We start from the raw sequence: 17340 nt of genomic DNA, 5'->3' as shown, positions 1-17340 counted from the left end.
AAAAAAGTGCAAGAACAAGTGTGCCAAGACCCAGTCTCAATGTACTCAATTTGTCCAAAACCTTTTTAATCATTTCTAATTATGTTATTCTTGCATGTTTTTTAACAACTCTTTTTTACTTTTTCATACTTTACATAGTTTTACTTCTGTGTCTTATATTTATACCTATGCAAAAATTTTTATCTTCACTTTTAGCTTGATAATGACAAAAGTTCGGTCAAAACGCCGAGTGTTTTTACCCTTTTTTTCTTAATGTCATTCTCATATTTTTTGCATAAAGATAACTTACATATTTTGCAATGGTGAAGATTAGTAAGTGGACTAAGTAGATATGTTCTCCACACTCAACTAATTTACCACTTATAGAAACAATCAAATGGCTTGTGATTTTAACAAGAGAGGGATTAATGCAGACTTCAAGTATTTCTTAAGCCCCAAACTTTCCAGAATTCTAAGAAATAGAAACTCAGCGAAAATGTTTTAGCACGTTGTGTTGTGATACAAGATGCTTTATATTTTCCTTCATGCAGTCATTTGAATTATTTTATTTTAAATGAATATCACATCCGTTCTTCTCTTTAAAGTTTATAAAGGTCAGTGCAGAAATGATGCTAATGATTCAAACCAAATAATCAGTCTTACTCCATTCTGTCTTCATTTCACCCCCTTTTATTCATCCAAAAAAGTCCCTTTCTCCCTTAACACACTATTGAATCCCATGTTTAGCTCATAACCTGCTGGGTGACACTCTTGATGTCCGTGGCGGTGGTTTTAAAGTAGGCGGTACCCTACTTGAAGAACCAATGGTGTGTCGAGTTCCTGTAGAGCCGGTCGAGGTGGAAGAGAAATATATCCCCGTGCTTCTTTGTGAAATCGACTGATATGACGACGACGAAGTGCTGGTCCTAAAAAGGAAATTCTTGTTAAGTTTGGTAAAAGCACAGTCAGCTGAGAAACAAACGTCACTTTTCAACCTTGTTCAAAGTGATAGAATCTTCCTCGCTGATACAAACTGGGAACTCATCCAAACTTTTATAGCACAAAATAATGAAAATCATCCCAACCAATCCATTACATCAACGCCATCATGACCACCATCACTACCATCATCAAGTTTTTCAATATTTTTCATTATTATGAAACTACACCTTATTACGAAATCAACATCTTCTTTAATCATGATAATTCTCAAAACTGCCATCAGCCCATTGTCTTTCTTTCATTTTAATTTTTAGACTAAGTATCTGTGCAATCACAAAAATCGTTAAAACTATTAACAACCTGAAAACGACATCACTGTCAATGATCGCATATCTAAAGATCTTTGGACAATGACTTTGAGACAAGCATACTGTCCTCCTAATAACTTTCTTAACATGACCTAACTCTCGTTCTTATCATTTTCAGTGGCTAACCTCAAAATTGAAAGCAAAAGTCAATTATTTACATTGCCTTTAGCTACAACAACATCAGAATCGTGCACATCAGCATCTTTACAAGCATCATTCCAAATTACATCACCTAAGCATTTTTTCGGTAGTGATGAAAACCATGATAATCATTTGCCCTGTCGTTAGCATTTACACCCTCCTTATTATCAGTAACATGATCATGAATTACCATCGTCATTCTCATCATCTTTTAATGAACACTTTCTTTTACTTTTACAGACTCACACAAATCTTGCCATCATTTAAGACCTTGTGCATCCCTGACCAATCCATCTAAATTTCGTTTTCCTTATTTCCTAATGTTGTTATTGGACTGCATCTTTAAGGCACCTATGATCTGCTGTGAAGAACTACTTCTTTTTTACAGTAAACTCTTAACTGGGGTGAAAATATGACTCTTGGAGCAACATATCTACACTAAGAAAGAGTGCAAGGCTTAAAGTTTCAAATATTTTCGTGGGTGGCACTTACAAAAGGTAGCAGTAATGTTGTTCTGGTTATTGATTTACTAGATCACGTAATTTTACCACTGACGTTAAGCAAAATGGCATACCTACATTCCTAGAAAACAATTTTACTTTGTTCCTCCAAGTCGATTCAAAACGGTAATTCTACACACATTACAATTTTAAGCCCCATCTTAAAACACTTCCACGGATACCAAAATGATAAAAACTACGACTAAAAGAAATAAAAACATATGCGTACCTGACAGAGGTGGTACTGCTTAAGACACTACTGGAAACTAAGGTTGTCGTGGTTGGAGTAGAAACACTGGAACTCGTGTAACTTGAAGTGGAACTACTTAGACTTGTAGTGGAGAACGTCGAAAGACTAGTTGTAGTTAGTGTGGACAAACTGACACTCGACGTGCTCGACGATGTGCTGCTCGACACACTACTGGATACTGAGCTGAATGAGCTTGTCGTGGTTGAAGTAGAAACACTAGAGCTCGAGTAACTTGAAGTAGAACTACTTAGACTTGTAGTGGAGAACGTCGAAAAACTAGTTGTAGTTGGTGTGGACAAGCTGAAACTCGACGTGCTCGGCGATGTGCTGCTCGACACACTACTGGATACTGAGGTGGACGAGGTTGTCGTGGTTGGAGTAGACACACTAGAACTTGAGTAACTTGAAGTAGAACTACTTAGACTTGTAGTGGAGAACGTCGAAAAACTAGTTGTAGTTGGTGTGGACAAGCTGAAACTTGACGTGCTCGGCGATGTGCTGCTCGACACACTACTGGATACTGAGGTGGACGAGGTTGTCGTGGTTGGAGTAGACACACTAGAACTTGAGTAACTTGAGGAGTAGCTACTCAGGCTTGTACTAGAAAATGTCGAGAAACTAGTTGTAGTTGGTGTGGACAAACTGAAACTCGACGTGCTCGATGATGTGCTGCTCGACACACTACTGGATAATGAGGTGGAGGAGCTTGTCGTGGTCGAAGTAGAAACACTGGAGCTCCTGTAACTTGAAGTGGAACTACTTAGACTTGTAGTGGAGAACGTCGAAAAACTAGTTGTAGTTGGTGTGGACAAGCTGAAACTTGACGTGGTTGGCGAGGTGCTGCTTGACACACTACTGGATACTGAAGTGGACGAGGTTGTCGTGGTTGGAGTAGAAACACTGGTACTCGTGTAACTTGAGGTGGAACTACTTGGACTTGTAGAGGAGAACGTGGAAAAACTAGTTGTAGTTGGTGTGGACAAGCTGAAACTTGACGTGCTGGACGATGTACTGCTTGACACACTACTTGTTACTGAGGTGGACGAGGTTGTCGTGCTTGGAGTAGACGCACTGGAACTTGTGTAACTTGAAGAGTAACTACTCAGGCTTGTACTAGAAAACGTCGAGAAACTAGTTGTAGTTGGTGTGGACAAACTTAAACTCGACGTGCTCGATGATGTGCTGCTCGAGACACTACTGGATACTGAGGTGGACGAGGTTGTCGTGCTTGGAGTAGACACACTAGAACTTGAGTAACTTGAAGAGTAGGTACTCACGCTTGTACTAGAAAATGTCGAGAAACTAGTTGTTGTTGGTGTGGACAAACTAAAACTCGACGTGCTCGATGATGTGCTGCTCGACACACTACTAGATACTGAGGTGGACGAGCTTCTCGTAGTCGAAGTAGAAACACTGGAGCTGCTGTAACTAGTGCTGACCGATGTGGAAGATGTTGTTTTCGAGGACACACTTGAGCTATACAAGCTTGAGGACGAGTATTTTGAACTAGGAAAACCAAACCATACAAACATTAGTTTTCTTTAGCAATTTAGCATGATGGTTGGCATACCATAACTAGAATTTTGGGGAAGGTTTGATCCTCTCTTCATTTTTCTTTTGTTGTTTTACTTTCTATCGTCAATATCTTGTAAGAGGGATCAACACCTTGTCCTGAAATCAAACTTTTTATTTGAACAGTAATTAAGAAATCTTTCTTGATTTCTTATAAGTAAAGGTTTCTTTAAAACGATTTGAACTAAAAACTAACAGCAAAAAGTATGTAAAGTATGAAAATGTAAAAGAGGGGTGTTCAAAAACATGCAGGAATAACATCATTACTAATGATTTTAAAATACCAATCAATTAAATGTGTGCGTCTTCGTCTATTGGAAAACATTTCCGTATGAAAAAGTCTTATGTGCCCAATGATCTTACCGAGAATTTTACCATTTTAAAAAAGTGCAAGAACAAGTGTGCCAAGACCCAGTCTCAATGTACTCAATTTGTCCAAAACCTTTTTAATCATTTCTAATTATGTTATTCTTGCATGTTTTTTAACAACTCTTTTTTACTTTTTCATACTTTACATAGTTTTACTTCTGTGTCTTATATTTATACCTATGCAAAAATTTTTATCTTCACTTTTAGCTTGATAATGACAAAAGTTCGGTCAAAACGCCGAGTGTTTTTACCCTTTTTTTCTTAATGTCATTCTCATATTTTTTGCATAAAGATAACTTACATATTTTGCAATGGTGAAGATTAGTAAGTGGACTAAGTAGATATGTTCTCCACACTCAACTAATTTACCACTTATAGAAACAATCAAATGGCTTGTGATTTTAACAAGAGAGGGATTAATGCAGACTTCAAGTATTTCTTAAGCCCCAAACTTTCCAGAATTCTAAGAAATAGAAACTCAGCGAAAATGTTTTAGCACGTTGTGTTGTGATACAAGATGCTTTATATTTTCCTTCATGCAGTCATTTGAATTATTTTATTTTAAATGAATATCACATCCGTTCTTCTCTTTAAAGTTTATAAAGGTCAGTGCAGAAATGATGCTAATGATTCAAACCAAATAATCAGTCTTACTCCATTCTGTCTTCATTTCACCCCCTTTTATTCATCCAAAAAAGTCCCTTTCTCCCTTAACACACTATTGAATCCCATGTTTAGCTCATAACCTGCTGGGTGACACTCTTGATGTCCGTGGCGGTGGTTTTAAAGTAGGCGGTACCCTACTTGAAGAACCAATGGTGTGTCGAGTTCCTGTAGAGCCGGTCGAGGTGGAAGAGAAATATATCCCCGTGCTTCTTTGTGAAATCGACTGATATGACGACGACGAAGTGCTGGTCCTAAAAAGGAAATTCTTGTTAAGTTTGGTAAAAGCACAGTCAGCTGAGAAACAAACGTCACTTTTCAACCTTGTTCAAAGTGATAGAATCTTCCTCGCTGATACAAACTGGGAACTCATCCAAACTTTTATAGCACAAAATAATGAAAATCATCCCAACCAATCCATTACATCAACGCCATCATGACCACCATCACTACCATCATCAAGTTTTTCAATATTTTTCATTATTATGAAACTACACCTTATTACGAAATCAACATCTTCTTTAATCATGATAATTCTCAAAACTGCCATCAGCCCATTGTCTTTCTTTCATTTTAATTTTTAGACTAAGTATCTGTGCAATCACAAAAATCGTTAAAACTATTAACAACCTGAAAACGACATCACTGTCAATGATCGCATATCTAAAGATCTTTGGACAATGACTTTGAGACAAGCATACTGTCCTCCTAATAACTTTCTTAACATGACCTAACTCTCGTTCTTATCATTTTCAGTGGCTAACCTCAAAATTATAAAAGTTAGAGATAACAAGTTAAACCGACGTTTCGGAGTAGACATCACTCCATTATCAAGGTAAAAATGTTCTATGATGCTAAAATTACAGTATTAAAAACGATTGACGCTAAGAATTAACATAATAAGCACGTGCGAAATTGGCTATAAGAATACTTTAGCACGAATGGAATCCGATTGCACATTGAGGCTAGGCTTAAGTGTTCTTATAAATAACATTTCAAACACTAAGCAATCAAATTTGTTTTTACATTTTTTGAGCACCTCAAAGCGTTTAAGCAGGTCCCGAGGGATCGACCCGTGTGCGTTCTTATAGTGTCTGGCAATAGCCGAGGACTGTTGCTTATGTCCCTTTACACGATTGTGTAAATGTCCGCGTGTGTAGCCTACATAACCTTCATCACAAAGGTCACATTGAAATTTATATACAACACACTGCTGATTTATGATCGGCGGCTTTGCCTCTTTCACTTTCAGTTCCTGTTCAATTTTTCTGCTGGTAAATACAGGCTGGATGGTTTTGTTTACTTTCAGGCTCAAATCCTTAAGTTGTTTTTTTTACAAATTCTGCTGAGTTTTGGTTTTTAAATGGCAAGACTACTCGAACCATGTTATCCGTCTCTTGGGCTGTTGATAAAGGTCGCGGTTGGTCGCAGACCTTTGAGTCAACAAAGCGTTTGATAGTGGAATTTACGAGTTGTTTCGGGTACTTTAGGCGTGAGAAAACTGACTTCAGACGGTCACATTCGTCTGAGAAGTGTGACCAAGAAGAAGATAAACGGTGTGCTCGATCGAGCATAGTTCTCAGCAAGCCATTCTTGTACCGATTGTCAACATTGCTCTGAAAATGCAGAAGGAGACCTGAATTCGTGGGTTTTACGTAGACCTTTGTTGACTCAAAGGTCTGCGACCAACCGCGACCTTTATCAACAGCCCAAGAGACGGATAACATGGTTCGAGTAGTCTTGCCATTTAAAAACCAAAACTCAGCAGAATTTGTAAAAAAAACAACTTAAGGATTTGAGCCTGAAAGTAAACAAAACCATCCAGCCTGTATTTACCAGCAGAAAAATTGAACAGGAACTGAAAGTGAAAGAGGCAAAGCCGCCGATCATAAATCAGCAGTGTGTTGTATATAAATTTCAATGTGACCTTTGTGATGAAGGTTATGTAGGCTACACACGCGGACATTTACACAATCGTGTAAAGGGACATAAGCAACAGTCCTCGGCTATTGCCAGACACTATAAGAACGCACACGGGTCGATCCCTCGGGACCTGCTTAAACGCTTTGAGGTGCTCAAAAAATGTAAAAACAAATTTGATTGCTTAGTGTTTGAAATGTTATTTATAAGAACACTTAAGCCTAGCCTCAATGTGCAATCGGATTCCATTCGTGCTAAAGTATTCTTATAGCCAATTTCGCACGTGCTTATTATGTTAATTCTTAGCGTCAATCGTTTTTAATACTGTAATTTTAGCATCATAGAACATTTTTACCTTGATAATGGAGTGATGTCTACTCCGAAACGTCGCTTTAACTTGTTATCTCTAACTTTTATAGTTTTATGTTTTAAGAAATCTCTTTTAATAACCTCAAAATTGAAAGCAAAAGTCAATTATTTACATTGCCTTTAGCTACAACAACATCAGAATCGTGCACATCAGCATCTTCACAAGCATCATTCCAAATTACATCACCTAAGCATTTTTTCGGTAGTGATGAAAACCATGATAATCATTTGCCCTGTCGCTAGCATTTACACCCTCCTTATTATCAGTAACATGATCATGAATTAGCATCGTCATTCTCATCATCTTTTAATGAACACTTTCTTTTACTTTTACAGACTCACACAAATCTTGCCATCATTTAAGACCTTGTGCATCCCTGACCAATCCATCTAAATTTCGTTTTCCTTATTTCCTAATGTTGTTATTGGACTGCATCTTTAAGCCACCTATGATCTGCTGTGAAGAACTACTTCTTTTTTACAGTAAACTCTTAACTGGGGTGAAAATATGACTCTTGGAGCAACATATCTACACTAAGAAAGAGTGCAAGGCTTAAAGTTTCAAATATTTTCGTGGGTGGCACTTACAAAAGGTAGCAGTAATGTTGTTCTGGTTATTGATTTACTAGATCACGTAATTTTACCACTGACGTTAAGCAAAATGGCACACCTACATTCCTAGAAAACAATTTTACTTTGTTCCTCCAAGTCGATTCAAAACGGTAATTCTACACACATTACAATTTTAAGCCCCATCTTAAAACACTTCCACGGATACCAAAATGATAAAAACTACGACTAAAAGAAATAAAAACATATGCGTACCTGACAGAGGTGGTACTCCTTAAGACACTACTAGAAACTGAGGTTGTCGTGGTTGGAGTAGAAACACTGGAACTCGTGTAACCTGAAGTGGAACTACTTAGACTTGTAGTGGAGAACGTCGAAAGACTAGTTGTAGTTAGTGTGGACAAACTGACACTCGACGTGCTCGAGGATGTGCTGCTCGACACACTACTGGATACTGAGCTGAATGAGCTTGTCGTGGTTGAAGTAGAAACACTAGAGCTCGAGTAACTTGAAGTAGAACTACTTAGACTTGTAGTGGAGAACGTCGAAAGACTAGTTGTAGTTAGTGTGGACAAACTGACACTCGACGTGCTCGGCGATGTGCTGCTCGACACACTACTGGATACTGAGGTGGACGAGGTTGTCGTGGTTGGAGTAGACACACTAGAACTTGAGTAACTTGAAGTAGAACTGCTTACACTTGTAGTGGAGAACGTCGAAAAACTAGTTGTAGTTGGTGTGGACAAGCTGAAACTTGACGTGCTCGGCGATGTGCTGCTCGACACACTACTGGATACTGAGGTGGACGAGGTTGTCGTGGTTGGAATAGACACGCTAGAACTTGAGTAACTTGAGGAGTAGCTACTCAGGCTTGTACTAGAAAATGTCGAGAAACTAGTTGTAGTTGGTGTGGACAAACTGAAACTCGACGTGCTCGATGATGTGCTGCTCGACACACTACTGGATAATGAGGTGGACGAGCTTGTCGTGGTCGAAGTAGAAACACTGGAGCTCCTGTAACTTGAAGTGGAACTACTTAGACTTGTAGTGGAGAACGTCGAAAAACTAGTTGTAGTTGGTGTGGACAAGCTGAAACTTGACGTGCTTGGCGACGTGCTGCTTGACACACTACTGGATACTGAAGTGGACAACGTTGTCGTGGTTGGAGTAGAAACACTGGTACTCGTGTAACTTGAGGTGGAACTACTTGGACTTGTAGAGGAGAACGTGGAAAAACTAGTTGTAGTTGGTGTGGACAAGCTGAAACTTGACGTACTGGAGGATGTACTGCTTGACACACTACTTGTTACTGAGGTGGACGAGGTTGTCGTGCTTGGAGTAGATGCACTGGAACTTGTGTAACTTGAAGAGTAACTACTCGGGCTTGTACTAGAAAACGTCGAGAAACTAGTTGTAGTTGGTGTGGACAAACTTAAACTCGATGTGCTCGATGATGTGCTGCTCGACACACTACTGGATACTGAGGTGGACGAGCTTGTCGTGGTCGAAGTAGAAACACTGGAGCTCCTGTAAGTTGAAGTGGAACTACTTAGACTTGTAGTGGAAAAGGTCGAAAAACTAGTTGTAGTTGGTGTGGACAAGCTGAAACTCGACGTGCTGGACGATGTGCTGCTCGACACACTACTGGATACTGAGGTGGACGAGGTTGTCGTGCTTGGAGTAGACACACTAGAACTTGAGTAACTTGAAGAGTAGGTACTCAGGCTTGTACTAGAAAATGTCGAGAAACTAGTTGTAGTTGGTGTGGACAAACTGAAACTCGACGTGCTCGATGATGTGCTGCTCGACACACTACTGGATACTGAGGTGGACGAGCTTGTCGTAGTCGAAGTAGAAACACTGGAGCTCCTGTAACTTGTAGTGGAGAACGTCGAAAAACTAGTTGTAGTTGGTGTTGACAAGCTGAAACTGGACGTGCTTGGCGATGTGCTGCTCGACACACTACTTGATACTGAGGTGGACGAGGTTGTCGTGGTTGGAGTGGAAGCACTGGAGCTTGTGTAAGTTGAAGTGGAACTACTTAGACTTGTAGTGGAGAACGTCGAAAAACTAGTTGTAGTTGGTGTGGACAAGCTAAAACTTGACGACCTGGACGATGTACTGCTCGACACACTACTGGATACTGACGTGGACGAGCTTCTTGTGGTTGCAGTAGAGACACTGGAGCTCGTGTAACGTGAAGTGGAACTACTTACACTTGTAGTGGAGAAGGTCGAAAAACTAGTTGTAGTTGGTGTGGACAAACTGAAACTCGACGAGCTGGAGGATGTGCTGCTCGACACACTACTGGATACTGAGGTGGACGAGGTTGTCGTGGTTGGAGTAGAAACACTGGAACTCGTGTAACTTGAAGTGGAACTACTTACACTTGTACTAGAAAACGTCGAAAAACTAGTTGTAGTTGGTGTGGACAAGCTAAAACTCGACGTGCTGGACGATGTACTGCTTGACACACTACTTGTTACTGAGGTGGACGAGGTTGTCGTGCTTGGAGTAGACACACTAGAACTTGAGTAACTTGAAGAGTAACTACTAAGGCTTGTACTAGAAAGTGTCGAGAACCTAGATGTAGTTGGTGTCGACAAACTGAAACTCGACGTGCTGGAGGATGTGCTGCTTGACACACTACTGGAAACTGAGGTGGATGAGGTTGTCGTGGTTGGAGTAGAAACACTGGAACTCCTGTAACTAGTTGTAGTTGGTGTGGACGAAATGAAACTGAAACTGGTAGTAGGTGACGTGGAAGTTGACGTGCTCTGAGATGTACTGCTTGAGACAGTTGTTGTGACTGATGATGTTGTTGGTGTTGAAACACTGGAAATCGATGTGCTGAAGGATGTACTGCTATACACACTAGTGCTGACCGATGTGGAGGATGTTGTTTTCGAGGAGACACTCGAGCTATACCAGCTTGAGGACGAGTATTTTGAACTAGGAAAACCAAACCATACAAATATTAGTTTTCTTTAGCAATTTAGCATGATGGCTGGCATACCATAACTAGAATTTTGGGGAAGGTTGGATCCTCTCTTCATTTTTCTGTTGTTGTTTTACTTCTTTATCGTCAATATCTTGTAAGATTGATCAACAGCTTGTCCTGAAATCAAACTTTTTATTTGAACGGTTATTAAGAAATCTTTCTTGTTTTTTCTGTAAGTAAAGGTTTCTTAAAACGATTTGAACTAAAAAGTAAATGTAAAAAAGGGATGTTAAAAAACATGCAAGAATAACATCATTAAAAATGATTTTAAAATATCAATCAATTAAATGTGACCTGTGTGATTCAGGTTACGTTGGTTAAACGCGGCTGCATTTGCATCAACACGTAGAGAAGCATAAGAATGCGTCTTCCTCTATTGGAAAACATTTCCGTGCGAAAAAGTCTTATGTCCCCAATGAGCTTACCCAGAATTTTACCATTTTAAAAAAGTGCAAGAACAGGTGTGCCTGTCTCATTTATGAAATGTTTTTTTATTAATGAACCGAGACCCAGTCTCAATGTACAGTCACACTCAATTTGTCCAAAACCTTTTTAATCATTTCTAATTATGTTATTCTTGCATGTTTTTTAACAACTCTTTTTTACATTTTCATACTTTACCTAATTTTACTTCTTTGTTTTATATTTATACCTATGCAAAAAAAAATTATCTTCACTTTTATCTTGATAATGACAAAAGTTCTGTCAAAACGCCGAGTCTTTTTTTTCTTAATTACATTCTCATATTTGTTGCATACAGATCACTTATATATTTTGCAATGGTGAAGATTAGTAAGTGGACTAAGTAGATATCTTCTCCACACTCAACCAATTTACCACTTATAGAAACAATCAAATGGCTTGTGATTTTAACAAGGGAGGGATTAATGCAGACTTCAAGTATTTCTTAAGCCCCAAACTTTCCAGAATTCTAAGAAATAGAAACTCAGCGAAAATTTTTTAGCACGTTGTGTTGTGATACAAGATGCTTTATATTTTCCTTCATGCAGTCATTTGAATTATTTTATTTTAAAAGAATATCACATCCGTTCTTCTCTTTAATTTTATAAAGGTCAGTGCAGAAATGATGCTAATGATTCAAACCAAATAATCAGTCTTACTCCATTTTGTCTTCATTTCACCCCCTTTTATTCATCCAAAAAAGTCCCTTTCTCCCTTAACACACTATTGAATCCCATGTTTAGCTCATAACCTGCTGGGTGACACTCTTGATGTCCGTGGCGGTGGTTTTAAAGTAGGCGGTACCCTACTTGAAGAACCAATGGTGTGTCGAGTTCCTGTAGAGCCGGTCGAGCTGGAAGAGAAATATATCCCCGTGCTTCTTTGTGAAATCGACTGATATGACGACGACGAAGTGCTGGTCCTAAAAAGGAAATTCTTGTTAAGTTTGGTAAAAGCACAGTCAGCTGAGAAACAAACGTCACTTTTCAACCTCGTTCAAAGTGATAGAATCTTCCTCGCCGATAGAAACTGGGAACTCATCCAAACTTTTATAGCACAAAATAACGAAAATCATCCCAACCAATCCATTACTTCAACACCATCATCAAGTTTTTCAACATTTTTTCATTATTATGAAATAACAACTTATTACAAAATCAACATCTTCCTTAATCATGCTAACTCTCAAAACTACTATGAGCCCACTGTCTTTCTTTCATTTTAATTTTTAGACTAAGTATCTGCAATCACAAAAATCGTTAAAACTATTAACAACCTGAAAACGACATTACTGTCAATGATCGCATATGTAAAGATCCTTGGACAATGACTTTGAGACAAGGATACTGTCCTCCTAATAACTTTCTTAACATTAGCTAACTCTCGTTTTCATCATTTTTTAGTTCCTAGCCTCAAAATTGAAAGTAAAAGTCAATTATTTACATTGCCTTTAGCTACAACAACAACAACAACAACACCAGAATCGTGTACAACAGCATCTTTACAAACATCATTCGAAATTTTATCACCTAAGCTTTTTTCTCGGTAGTGATGACAACCATGATAATCAATTGCTCCGTCCTTAGCATTTACACACTCCTTATTATCAGTAACATCACCATGAATTACCATCGTGATTGTCATCATCCTTCAATGAACACTTTCTTTTTATTTTACAGACACACAAATGTTGCCATCATTTCACACATTGTGCATGCCTGAAGAATTGATGTTATTGTTTTTTTTCCTCATTTCCTAATGTAGCTTTTGTAGTTTAAACTCGCTAGGATCGGTTGCGTACACTTTACAACGAACTTTAAACTGGAATACAGATAGGACTATTAGTCTAACAAGATATTCACACGGAAAATGTATAGAAAGCATGAAAGTTCCAAATATTTGATGGGCTGGTTCTTTCAAAAGGTGGCAGTAACGTTTGTCAGGTCACTTTACATACTTTAAAAACTAACTGTAGTTAAAAGCTAAATGCCTGGTTGTGTTGGCACCTTACACTCTTAGCACATTACTGTAGACCATTCAGTGACTGTGTTTTTTTTTTTTGTTTCTGAAACTTTCCAAAGACAGTTCCGAAATACATATTTTTTGGCGGGCAAAAACAACTTGTTGTTTTTAGAAAAGATTGTGCCATCTTAGGAAACATGATGTAATGTTTACCACTTCTAGAACATTCCGAGATCGAGTTCATAAGCTGCAGTTGCACGAAAATACCAATTCTTTCCATTTTTACTTTCTCAGTGTTTTGAGCATAATTAAACTGTTAATATTGCCAGCTATGTTTTGCAGTCTTTCAAGATTTTTAACACGTTATGGGCCCAGACGAACAAGCGTGAAGAAGAGAAATTTCGTCGTCACATCGCTGCTTTGAACTCTGTAACCTGACCTCTGAAAGTTATTGCCATTGCTTTGGAAATATAGCAAGAGATACGACACGCTAGTTCCGCTGAATGGGAAAAACTGTCCTACGTTAAGAATGGCACTGATGAGAGACGGATTCTGGGATATTGTGAGCGAAAACGAGAATGCCCCCGCTTAGGAAAGAGCTGCGAAATATTCAAAGTTCAGTCATAGTGTTGTTAATTGATCCATCATTGTTGTATTTGATTGGAGACCCAGACGATCCCTCCACTGATCAGCTTAGGAAGAAATCATGGGCCAACAAGCTAGTCTTGTGTCATAAACTATACTCGTTGCAAATACATGTAAAGGCCATGATCGAGATTTTTTATGCCCTAGCAGCAGCTGTTAACCCTGTTAAGGAGGAGGATAGAGTGATACGTCTCCTGCCAAGTCGGCCTGGTATGTTAGTTACAGCACTTGAAGCAAATGTGGAAGTTCCCAAGATGGAGATTATAACAGAACGTCTGTTGCACTAAAAGAGTAACCTGAAGGATAAAGTTGCTGTAGGGATGGAAGGCGAGACCAAGGCCATGACTGGTCAGCACCGATGGAAAGGAAAAGGGCCGAAATGTCACCACTGTAGTCGTTTTGGTCATATAAGATGAAATTGTAGATAACTGACAAGTGAAAGGAATGACTCAAACCAGAAGGAGGATCGCAAAACAAAACACAAAGCGCACAGTGCGCAGATGAAACAAAGAGACAGCATTAGTTCAGAGAGTGAGAATACGGGTCTCGTGGCAGGCCAAGTGTTATCCGCAAGCTCAATTGATGCTCAGGATATCTGGATAGTGGACCCTGGAGCAAGCTGACACAACAATGAAAATCTGTTTGTTGAACTTTGTTGCCTGGAAAAGCCACAGGAAGTAGTGCTGGGGGATGGATACACTGTCGAAGCTACTGGATTTGGAGATGTAGCGTTGGAGGTCACAACTACTGGTTACAAAATCAAGGAATGAAAGCTCTATGAAGTGCTGTATGTTCCAAATGTATCTTACAATCTGCTTGTGTATCGAAAGCTACAAAATCTGGTAAAACTGTTGAATTCAGCGACACTGGTAAATTATGGAACCGCAAGCTGATTGCAACTGCGACTAGGGTAGGCAGCCTGTACTACCTGAACTGTCAAGAGGAACGTCAAAAGATGAATGTTACGGATGATAAGTCTCGGGAGACCAAAGGAAGCATTTGGCATCGCCGATATGGTTATCTTGGTGCACGCAACCTGGAGGAGTTGTTCAGACACGATATGGTTGATGGATTTGATTATAATTCATCAAGAGAATCAGCCTCTATGAATCATGCGCAGAGTGGAAGACTCATCGTAGCAAGTTTCCACAAAGGAGCAGACGTAGTGAGGAGAAACTTGGCTTAGTTCACAGTGATGTATGTGGCAAGATGGGCCCAAATCACTCGGTGATGGTGAATACTTCCTAACGTTTATCGATGACAAGACGCGTTACTTGTAGATTTATATCCTAAAGAGCAAAGATGAAGTTTTCCAGAAAATCTTGCAGTGGAAAGCTTTGGGAGAGAATTCTTCTGGTCACAAATTGAAAGTCTTGCGTACTGATAACGGAGGAGAATACACATCAGCAGAGTTTGAAAGCTACCTGAAGAGAGAGGGCATCCGTCATGAACGTACGATCCCGAAAACTCCCGAACAAAATGAAGTAGGTTGAAAGAATGAGAACAATGCTAGCTGATTCGAAGCTACCACACAAGTCCTCAGCAGAAGCGCTGTCAGCGGCGGTTTACTTACAAAACAGAAGTCCTACGAAGGCTGTGAACAAGATGACACCATCTGAGGCTTGGAGGGATGAGCGGTCAACACTGAATCATCTACGCATATTTGGCTGTACTGCTTTTGCGCATGTACCGAAAGATGGTTATGGAAGTGAAACTAAAGGCTACAGGCTGTATGACCCACAACGAAGAAGAGTGTTTCACAGTCGGGATGTAATATTTCATGAGTTCAGCAACTACAGTATTGAGGAAGAGCCAAGTGCAACGATGGAAGAAGAAAAACACGGAGTTTGCTTACTTTTTGGAAGAGCCAGTTCAAGATGAAGAATCAAAGGTTGAATTGGGATGGTCAACACGAGAGAGAAAGCCGCCAGATAACTACGGTGAATAGGTGCAATAGCAAATTGTCTGGTTATGACAAGATCAAATGGCAGGAAGCAATGAGGAATGAAATGAGGTCGCTTCGAGAAAACAATGTCTGGGATTTGGTAGAACTACCTAAGGACAAGAAAGCTATTGGTAGTAAGTGGGTGTTCAAGCTCAAGACCAACACTGACGGTTCAGTCGAAAGGTACAAGGCTCAACTCGTGGCTCAAGGTTTTTCTCAAAAGTCCAGAAGTGATTACATTCGGGTCAGTTAGAACAGTAATCTCGTTATCAGCGCAGCATGGTTTACAGTTATATCAAATGGATGTGACCACTGCATTCTTAAATGCAGATATACGAGAGGTGTATATGAAACAACCGGAGAGTTTTGAGGTTAAAGGCAAAGAAGACTTAGTGTGCAAACTGAATCGAAGTATCTATGGCCTCAAGCAGTCTCCAAGATGCTGAAACACCGTGCTGGACAACAAGCTGAAGAAGATGGGATTTGTGCAAACCACCGGACATCCCTGTGTATACATCAACTCAGTTGGCGAGATGTGCATTATCCTCGTGCATGTTGACGATTTACTACTAGCCTGTAAGAGTGAGGAGCGAATGGCAGAAATTAAGGACGAAGATGCCAAGCAGTGTGTTATGAAGGTTCGATTGGAGGCAGTGTGGCCCTGTGGTTAGGGCGCTTGCCTTGAGATCCGGAGATCCCGGGTTCAAGACCCGCTCTGACCTCTCGCTTAATTTGTTTCTGGTAGTCCCTGTTGCAACTTCCCAGCTGCACTTGTAAATAGCCAACTGGTTTGCCTCGGCCAGTTGGGATTCTTAACAGTTGTTGTTGTTGTGTTCTGTTGTTTCGTTGATTGTTTCATTGGCCCTGAAGAGCCCCTATGGGGAGCGGTCAATTAAGTATGTATTGTATTGTATTGTTATGGGCCAGGCCCATCATTTCTTGGGTGTCAAAATCATTCAAAACCTGAATGATGGAGAACTGTTCTGGAGAGGTTTGGTATGGAGAATTCCAAACCAGTCACAACGCCAGTCGACTTGAGTTCGAAAGTAGTCAAAGCTGTAGACGACAGTGAGAAGATAAATCAAGCAAAGTTCCAGTCCGCAGTTCGAAGCCTGCTGTATTTATCAACTAGACCAAGGCCAGATATTGCTTATGCTGTGAATAATATTGCGAGATTCTGTGCAGAGCCCACAAATCAGCACTGGCCTGCAGTTACACGGATCATGCGATATCTGAAAGGAACACAAGAACTGAGTCTGCTCTACAGCAGAGGAGAGATGAAAGACTGCGCGGGTTTTTCCAATGCAGACTGGACTGGTGATATGGATGATCGCAAGTGTACCTCTGGTTACGTTTTTCAGACAGGAGGAGCAGCAGTTAGTTGGAGGAGTAAGAAACAGTCAAATGTCACTCTGTCAACAGCTGAAGCTGAATACATGGCATTGGCAAGCGCAGCTCAAGACCCAGTTTGGATGAGACAACTTCTGTCAGACCTAGGAGTCAAGCAGACTGCAGCAACCTTGTTATTCGAGGATAACCAATCTGCTAGTTGCATTCCCAAGAATTCACAGTTTCATGGACGCGCAAAACATGTCGAGATCAAGTATCACTTTGTTCGTGAGCAAAGTCGCTAAGGGGAACATTGAATTGAAATATTGCACAACTGAAGACATGGTTGCTGA

At 39.9% G+C, this 17340-nt stretch overlaps 3 protein-coding genes across 3 annotated transcripts in view; all 3 read right to left on the bottom strand.

Annotated features, from left to right (window-relative positions):
• LOC138048468 (uncharacterized) overlaps window positions 1-1132 on the bottom strand; it is a 37983-nt gene extending 36851 nt beyond the window's left edge. Inside the window, exon 1 of the mRNA XM_068894653.1 lies at window positions 1065-1132. Coding sequence (XP_068750754.1) covers window positions 1065-1132 — 68 coding nt within the window. The remainder of the gene's footprint in view (window positions 1-1064) is intronic.
• A 99-nt stretch (window positions 1133-1231) lies between these two features.
• LOC138048466 (mucin-2-like) overlaps window positions 1232-17340 on the bottom strand; it is a 97281-nt gene continuing 81172 nt past the window's right edge. The window contains exons 29-31 of the mRNA XM_068894652.1: window positions 11858-12028; window positions 2160-3686; window positions 1232-1244 (exon numbers count right to left, since the gene is read on the bottom strand). Coding sequence (XP_068750753.1) covers window positions 1232-1244; window positions 2160-3686; window positions 11858-12028 — 1711 coding nt within the window. The remainder of the gene's footprint in view (window positions 1245-2159; window positions 3687-11857; window positions 12029-17340) is intronic.
• On the bottom strand, window positions 5365-11770 carry LOC138050095 (streptococcal hemagglutinin-like). The gene is made up of 3 exons (XM_068896570.1): window positions 11766-11770; window positions 7899-10595; window positions 5365-5377 (listed from the first exon to the last, which is right to left on the bottom strand). The coding sequence occupies exons 1-3, from the start codon at window positions 11768-11770 to the stop codon at window positions 5365-5367; spliced, it is 2715 nt and encodes a 904-aa protein (XP_068752671.1).

The sequence above is a fragment of the Montipora capricornis genome, chromosome 5 (genome assembly GCF_036669925.1).
Source record: "Montipora capricornis isolate CH-2021 chromosome 5, ASM3666992v2, whole genome shotgun sequence".
NCBI lineage: Eukaryota > Metazoa > Cnidaria > Anthozoa > Scleractinia > Acroporidae > Montipora > Montipora capricornis.
This window is presented reverse-complemented; position numbering and strand designations above follow the sequence as displayed.